The 8,639-nt window shown below is 54.6% G+C and overlaps 1 protein-coding gene across 2 annotated transcripts in view; it reads right to left on the reverse strand.

Moving 5' to 3' along the window:
• ARHGAP22 (Rho GTPase activating protein 22) overlaps window positions 1-8,639 on the reverse strand; it is a 173,556-nt gene that overhangs the window by 11,303 nt on the left and 153,614 nt on the right. For both annotated transcript variants that reach the window (XM_007446231.1, XM_007446232.1), the window contains exon 5: window positions 4,826-5,033. In XM_007446231.1, the coding sequence (XP_007446293.1) occupies window positions 4,826-5,033 (208 nt within the window). The remainder of the gene's footprint in view (window positions 1-4,825; window positions 5,034-8,639) is intronic.

An 8,639-nucleotide genomic window follows, 5' to 3' on the forward strand; every position in this document is an offset into this window, starting at 1 on the left:
TCTTTCCCTGGCTTCTGGGCTTCTATTCACACTATGGATGCCCCATTTCCAGCACCCCAGAGCCCCGTATGTGCACTCCCAGGCATCAGTCTCCTGCTCATAGCTGGGAGCTGCCCGGGCTGAAGTGGGCCCTGTGGAGGGCGGCAGCCCTGGGCCTGTTTGGACTCTCGGTTCAGGTCCTGGACTGCAGTCTTGGCACCTCCTCCAAGCTTGCCTTCCAGGCTGGGCTAGACCCCAGGTATTTCATCCACTTTTCTAGGGCCCTGGATTTAAACGCTGGACCTGCATTTCCCTCATGGGAGGTGCTCAGGAAAGATGGGCCTAGGACCAAAAGAACATGGCTGTGCCATTAAGGTGCCACCTGGCCCTGGCTGTCCAAGGCTGGTATCACTGAGCTAAGCCCTGGGGTCCCTTCTGCCCTGGCATTTGGAATTCTGGGGTTCCACAGGGCTACATGCACCTCAAACTCACGCACCCAGAGCCCCTCCCTTCCTCAGGACTGGTGGCTCTTGGTGGCTCTCCGTCTGGCCAGTGGAGCAGCCCCCATCCCTGCCCCCACCTCCCCTCTCCAGCCAGACATGCTGCCGCCCACAGCCTTCAGCGCCTCCTCTCAGCCACCTCCTCTGCTGACCCATCCATTTCCCGGGTGCTTAGGTCCCCAGTGGGTACCCAGCCTTGAGCCCAATGTCCCTTCTCCCACCTGGGGACCCCATGAGTTCACTGCCAGTCACTGTGTGAGCAGGAGCCCCAGGAGGATGCGGGGAGGGATGGGAAGCCAGGAGGATCAGCTGCTGGCCTTCGGACAAGGGCCAGCCGTTATGTCTTCCCCGATAGAGGAGGTGGAAGCATTTCTGATCTGGTCAGGTAGACGCAGAGCGGCCCCTCCATGCCGCAGACCTTGCCTCCGTGTCCCTGGCCAAAGCCCCATCCCGGCGGCTCCTGGCTGCCCGCGGGTCCCAGTGCTCTTGCGTCTGGGAGCTCGGCCCAGCCCTGACTGCCTCACCTTCTTTCTCCCTCTCTCCCCACTCCCCACGGGTGACCCAAGGCTGCTTCTGGTCACTTTCCGCCTAAACTCCCCCAGACCCTCCCCTCCCACACACACCTGCCTGAATCCAGACCCCAGCTCCAGCACTCAGGGAGAATGTTCGCAGCCCACAGCACAATGGGTGCCCACTAGCCTGTGAGCCCTTCCAGGGCAGGTGCTGTCACCTGTCCTGCTCCCTCTCCCAGGAGCAGGCGCAGTGTGCAGTGGAGGGGGGCTGCGTGCACCGGCAAGGAGGGCAACAGCTGGAGACAAGGGCCCGCCCTGGGGTCCAAATCAGCTTCTGCCCTCGCTGTTGCACAGCAGGTAACCTGCCGTGAGGCAGATAACCCCCAGCCTCAGTTTCTCCATCTGCAGGATGGATCTGGTAATGCCGCCATTCCCCTGCATCTCTTCATTCCCAAACATCCCCTCAGCCCCGCCAACACCAATGTCCATCCAGAACACAGCTGTGGTCTCCTGGCCCACCTCGCCTACACCTCGCTCCCCTGCAGTCCACTCTCCACGTGATGGCCTGGCCCATCTTTCCCATCCCAGCCCAGTCACCAAGCACTGCCTCCCTGGGGGCCGGGCTGCCTGCTCTAGGAGCCAGGAGCACGCCCTGTTCTGTGCTGTGGGCCAGGCCAAGGGGAGCTTGGTGATGGGAACCCGGGCTGGTTCCCCGAGTGCATTTGTCATCTGTCCTGGCCACGTGGGGGCAGGGCCTTGTCTGTTGTCTGTCCTGTTCACGGCCACTCCCCCACACCTACCAAGCACTCTCCCTCAATGGATGGGTGCAAAATGATGTAAGAAGAGTTGTTGCGAGAGTCACCAGAGCCACCAAGGTGGGGCATGGGGGAGACCGTCCTTGAGATGCTCGGCAACAACACGGACAGGGCTGGGAGACCTGCTACGGGCCAGGGACTAGAGACCAGAGTGGCAGGAAGGGCCAGGTGTGGTGACTGCGGCCTCCAGGCCAGGTGGGGCCCTGTATGGAGGAGCGAGTCCAGGACTGGAGGCTGGAGTTCACGGTGCAGAGCGTGTCTATGCACATGGAGCAAGCCAGCTCGGTCCCGGATGGCCTCTGCCAGCGTGTGGGTGAGGGGAGCAGCCCTGGGACAATCTCGTCAGGAAGTGGAGAAGAGAGCCTTGGGACGCCTGTGTTGGGGGTGGGCACAATGCAGGGCCAGAGGAGATACCAGGAAGTGGGAGAGAATGGGGTCAGATACCCCGGGAGAAGCTTCCAGAAGGGAGAGGCACTCAGAGCCCGGGCCAGCTGTGGCAGTGCAGGGAACACTGTGGAGAAGGGTCCTGGAAAGGTGGGTGGAGCCCTGGTGTTCAGGGGGCTGAGGACGGGCAAGCGTAGGTACGGGAGAGGAGACGCTACATGAGAGGCTGTCGGATGACAGCAGGGAGAAACAGGATGGTTCTGGAAGGGTGAGCAGGCTGAGAGAGGAACTTTCCTCGAGGGTGGAATGTAGGTGGAGGGCAAGGGGCTCTGGGAAAGAGGCCAGGATCCAGCTGGGCAGAGCCCACCTCTGGGCGTCTTGGGTGAGTTACATGGGGTCTCCCAGCCTTGGGTTCTAATCCATAAAATGGGCATATGACCATTGAAGAAAAGTCTGTAAACGCACTGAGGGCAGGGCTAGTGTGGGATGCTCCAGATGGAAGCAGGGGGTCAGGTAGGGAGAGGGAGGGCGGGGGAAGAGAGGCTGAGGAGGTTGGAAGGTGCAAAGGGGGGGCCTGCCCTGCGCCCGTCATGCCACTCACCCTTGCTTCTAGCCCCACCCTGGCGTGGGGTTCCCCTTTGGCCACTGGCCCCTAAATGGTTGCTGAGCAGAGTCACTGGGGGCTTTTATACATGCAGATTTCCACTCCTCATTCGTGTGTCTGATTCCACAGGAGTGGAGCGGGCGGGGCCTGGAACCTGGACTTTTGGTAGCTCCCAGGGATCCAGATGTACTGTGTTACCGCCTGATGCCAACTCGGGAGATAGCTGCAAACACGAAATCAGATCTGGCCGCCGCCCTACTCAAACTGTGCCTGGCCTCCTGGGCCTCAGGACCAAACCCAGCTCTCTGGAGTGCTTTCCTCGGCTTTGCCCCCCCTGCACAAATGCTCTGTGCAAGCTGCGGTTCCTGAAGGCCTCAGCCTGGATCCTCTCCCCTTCTGGCCCACCTGCTGAATACCCACTGGAGAGGCAGAGGCCCTCAGACTCCCCCACCTTGCAGCCCTGACTCCCGACCTCTCAGCAGTGTGGGGCAGGCCTTCCCTGGGCTCCTGTCCCTCCCTCTGGACACTTCTACTCCTCTTCCTGGGATCACTTCCAGCCCTTCCTCCAAGATGGGGCTTCTCAGGTTGTCCCCTTTCCTCTCTTCTCCCTCATGCCCTCCCAGGTGCACTCACCTGCTCTCACACCCTATTGTTGCCCTGTTGAAACAGAGGACACCCAACCCCACACCTGCCCCCAGAATCCTCTCCTTGGTTCTGGAACCGAGGGTCCCTCTGGCTACTACTGATCACATCACTTCCGTCAGATTTCCCACCAGCACACCACACTCAGCTCCTCAGCACCTTCCCAGTGACGGGGGAGCAGAGAAAGGAGAGGCCGTGGTCATCCACAGCCAGGGCAGTGCTCAAGGTGTGGGGTCAGTGGCAACTGGGGCCGTGGTTCCTTCTCTAAAAAAACTCAATGTCAAAAGCAAGTTTCCAGGAACCACAGAGAAGCATTACTTGAAGCAATCTCCAACCCTAACCCACAGCCACACAGGCACAGGATGGAAGAGGCTTGGCTGGCAGAGGTTCAGAGTGGACCACAAGCTCACTGAGATTATAAATAATGAACCACAAGCTCAGAGTATCAGATGGAAATTCACGAGGCTCCAGATGAAGGAACCCCTGTGCCCTCCTGTGTAGACCCCCTCTGGGGAGTGGTGATCAGTCCCAGGCTCTACATGTGAAAAAGGAATTGACAGACTCTCCTGGCTGTGGTGATGGGTCTGGGCTGATGCTGGAGGGGCTGGAAGTGTTCTGCCCCAAGAGGAAAAGATCTGAAAACGCCAGGGCTGCCAGCAGAAACCTGTGGACCTATCCTGCAACAGAGGGGCCCTCGTCGGTGAAGGCAGATCTGAGAAGAACGAGCAGAAGCTCCATGGGGGCCAAGGCTAGCTTGATACAGAAAGAATTTTCTATGAAAAACTGCCCCATAATGGAGATACCATCAGAGAGAAGAGGCCCCCAAACAGCTCCCTCTCCCCCGTTCTCAGCCCCTGGGCTTTAAGTGAGGCTGAGTATCCCGGGGTGGAGCCCAGGACCCAGTAAGCCCCAGTGATGACGTAGGATGGGCACTGGCCCAGGACAGGTGGAGAAGACTTGCTCCCCCGCCCCCAAAACCTGTGAGAATGTGGGGCTGGAGCCACGCCTCCATCTTGGCACCAAAGGAGCCTGGGGGGCAAGTTATCCCAAGAAAGCAGAGCCAAGAGACAGACCCTGCAGAAGGCCTGGAGTCCTGGATGGTGCCAGCAGAGGCCTTTCCCTGCTCCTGCTGGGGTGGGCTTACGGGCAGCCACAGTGGATACAGCCCACGTGGAGGTGGCAGGATCCACCCCTAAGGGAGATGCAGGGCTGCTGCAGTGATTCTGTGCCCCACACTCCGCCCATTGGGAGGGCTGGCTGGGCACGTGCCAGTGTAGGGCGCCATCCCATCCTCCATCCTGCACCCATGCCTCTCAGCTGGCATCCTGAGAGGAGGCTATGCAGGGGAATGGACAGGTGGCCCTATCTGCACCCCTCCCAGGAGCTCACCTGTCAAACAGTGGCTTCTCCCCACAGTCGAAGGAATCCTGCAGGTCCCTCACCAGGTTGGCCTGGCCAGGCATGCGGAAGAGGCCCTCCTCGGTGAGCCCGCGCTCCCGGATGAAGTCCACACACTGCTCCACCAGCAGGGGTGCCAGGCGCGGGCCATACTTCCGCTCGTGGTGGACTGTGTCCTCCAGGCGCTGCCCAAAGACCCCTGGGCACAGAGAGGAGCTGGTCACACCCTCAGCTAGCCGGCTCGGTGGTGGGGGAGGGCGCTGGGGACAACAGAGGGCAGGGGGTGCTGTCAGGGCCAAGGGTGGCTCCCCCGTGAGGGAGCAGGTTAGAAACTGGGAGGGCAGGCACCAGGCAGCTGGGACAGGGCAGGAGGGCATAGCGGGCAGGAGCCTGGCCTGGCCTGTGGAGCTTGTTCAAGCCTGAGGACCCTCAGGGAGGGCCCTCAGGGAGCATGCATTATGCATTTTATTGATTGGTTTATTTATGCAACACTAACCTCCAAACGGAAGTGGCTTGCATTTAAAAACCCAACACTATGTCCACCAAAAGACACACTCTAGAATGTTCTTAGTGGCACTCCCTTGCAATCCCTCCAAATGGGAAAATACCTAATGCCCATGAGCGGCAGAATGAGTGGGATCGTCATGGTCTACTCATACCATGGAGCATGGGACAGCAATGACAACAGATGGGACACAGCTCAGGCAAAAAGACAGACGATAGATGATGTGAAAGCAGAATCACAACTCAGCATCACTGATCATTAGTGAAATGCAAATCAAAACCACCTCACACCCATGAAGATGGTTACTGTCCAAAAAACAGAAAACGTGTTGGTGAGGATGTCAAGAAATTGGAACCCTTGTGCCCTGTTCATGGGAATGTAAAATGGTGCAGCCGCTGTGGGAAACAGCATGGAGGCACGTCAAAAAATGTAAAACACAGTTACCATATGATCCAGCAATTCTATATACCCAAAAGAAGTGAAAGCAGAGACTTGAGCAGATATATATACACCCATGTTCACAGTAGTATTATTCACAACATCCAAATGGCGGGAGCAACCCAAGTGTCCATCAGTGGATAGATGGGGAAACAAAATGTGATACATACAACAGAATCTTATTCAGCCATAAAAAGAAGGAAATTATGACACATGCTATAACATGGACAAACCTTGAGGACATTTTGCCGAGTGAAACAAGCCAGTCCACTAAAACAAGTAAAATACTGTATGATTCCACTTATATGGGTACTTAGAATAATCAAATTCATACAGACGGAAGGTAGAATGGTGGTTGCCAGGGATTGGAGGACAATGGAATGGAAAGTTATTGTTTAATGGGTACAGAGTCTGTTTTACAAGATGAAAAGACTTCTGGAGATGAATGATGGTGATGATTGCACATGACAAATATACTTAATGCCACTGAATTGTACACTTAAAAATGGTTAAAATTTTATGTCAGACCTATTTTTACCAAAATTTTTTTAAATGAAAAAAAAACCCATAATTGCTAGCAGAAGCCAGACCCAGAGTGTACACTGCATGACTCCACTTATGTAAAGTGCAAAACCAGGTCAGAACATAGTTACCTTGGTGGGTCAATGACTGGAAGGAGCCTGAGGGGACCCGGGGGTGCTGGTAATACTAGGATTCTGGACCTGGGCACTACTTACCCAGCTTTGTTCACTTTGAGAAAAATCATTAAACTACACACTTGTGACACCTGTGTTCTGTTCATCTTTCTGTTCGCTATATTTCAATAACATTTGCAAAAACAAAAAATTAGGAAGCAAAATATCCAAAACATTTAATAGAGGACAAGAAAGCAAATGAGGGACAGAGGGAGAGAGCAAGAAGGTAAAGGAACTTCTGACCCAGAAAACCTGACAACTAAATACACAACTGGGCAAAGAGGTTCCTGGCAGCCCAGGCAAAGAGTGGAAGGAGTGGAGATCCATGAAGCTCCCTAACTCACAGTGATAGTGAAGGAGAAACAGACTTCTCCCAGCCCTAAGCTCTACAAGGACTCTGGAAGGCCCGCCATCTGCCATCTCCCTATCTCTGACTCAGAGACCATCCCCGCAGGGCGGCTGTGGGGTGGGCCAGAGCATGACATCAAAGCTCCATTCTGTCCAGGCAGTTCTGTCCTCCCAGAGGGATGCAGCCCAGGCAGGTGGCCTCCCAAGACCTGAGTGCTGAGCCAGCCGGGTGAGAGGGTGGCAGGACGGATGGCTGCCTACTGTAGCTTCGCACACACAATGGCCGTTTTGAAATAAGATACATCAGTCCCTAAGACAATGCCTGACATAGAGCAGAACTCAGTCAATGTTCCTTCTCATGCTGCTCGACCTAAAGACAAAGTATATAGAACCTGGGGGATGAGATTCCTCCCTTCTAGAAAACATGCCCACAAGGAAGGCACCCAGTGACGCCATCAATGCTTTGGAGAGAAGTGTGTGGATGCATGTGTGTGAGAGTGTGTGAGTGTTCATGCATACACCGGCATGTGGACTTGTGTGTGCATGTGTGTGTGTGTGCATGCATGTACATGTGCACAAGGAAAGTGTGCTGAACTGGCCGAGACATGGCACTCATGGTACCAGGTGATGTTCTAAGCACTTTACATGTATCAACATATTTGATCCTCAGACAGCTGGATAATTTAGGGAATATTACCATTATTGTTATCATCATCACCATCATCATCATTCCCAATTTCAAGATGAACAGACTGAGAAGCAGCGGGCTTCAGAATGTGCCCAAGTTCACTCAGCATGTGGCAGGGTCAAGGTTCAAACCCAGGCAGTCTACATGGAACATTCTCCTGGATAGATCACATCTTGGGCCACAAATCAGTGAATTTAAGACTACTGAAATCATATCAAGCATCTTTTCTGACCACAATGCTATGAGATTAGAAATCAATTACAGGATAAAAACTGTAAAAAACACAAACACATAGAGGCTGAACAATATGTTACTAAACAACCAAGGGATCACTGAAGAAATCAAAGAAGAAATTTAAAAATGCCTAGAGACAAATGACAATGAAAACATGATGGTCCAAAACTCATGGGATGCAGCAAAAGCAGTTCTAATAGGGAAGTTTATAGCAATACAACCTTACCTCGGGAAACAAGAAAAATCCCAAATAACCTAAACTTACACCTAAAGCAACTAGAGAGAGAAGAACAAACAAAGCCCAAAGTTAGTATAAGGAAAGAAATCATAAAGATCAGAGCAGAAATAAGTAGAGACGAAGAAAATAGCAAAGATCAATGAAACTAAAAACTGGTTCTTTGGCTTCCAGAAAGATGGCGGAAGAGTAAGACACGGAGATCACCTTCCTCCCCACAGATACACAAGAAATACATCTACACGTGGAACAACTACAGAACACCTACTGAACGCTGGCAGAAGACCTCAGACCTCCCAAAAGGCAAGAAACCCCCCACGTACCTGGGTAGGGCAAAAGAAAAAATTAATTAAAAACAGAGACAATAGAATAGGGACGGCACCTGCACCAGTGGGAGGGAGCTGTGAAAGAGGAAAGGTTTCCACACACTAGGAAGCCCCTTCGCGGGCGGAGACTGCGGGAGGCGGAGCGGGGAGCTTCGGAGCCGCGGACGAGAGCGCAGCAACGGGGGTGCGGAGGGCAAAGCGGGGAGATTCCCGCACAGAGGATCGGTGCCGACCGGCACTCACCAGCCCGAGAGGCTTGTGTGCTCACCCACCGGGACAGGCGGGAGTGTGAGCCGAGGCTCGGGTTTCGGTCGGAGCTCAGGGAGAGGACTGGGG

The sequence above is a fragment of the Lipotes vexillifer genome, unplaced genomic scaffold (assembly GCF_000442215.2).
Source record: "Lipotes vexillifer unplaced genomic scaffold, Lipotes_vexillifer_v1.1 scaffold1143, whole genome shotgun sequence".
In the NCBI taxonomy this organism is placed as follows: domain Eukaryota; kingdom Metazoa; phylum Chordata; class Mammalia; order Artiodactyla; family Lipotidae; genus Lipotes; species Lipotes vexillifer.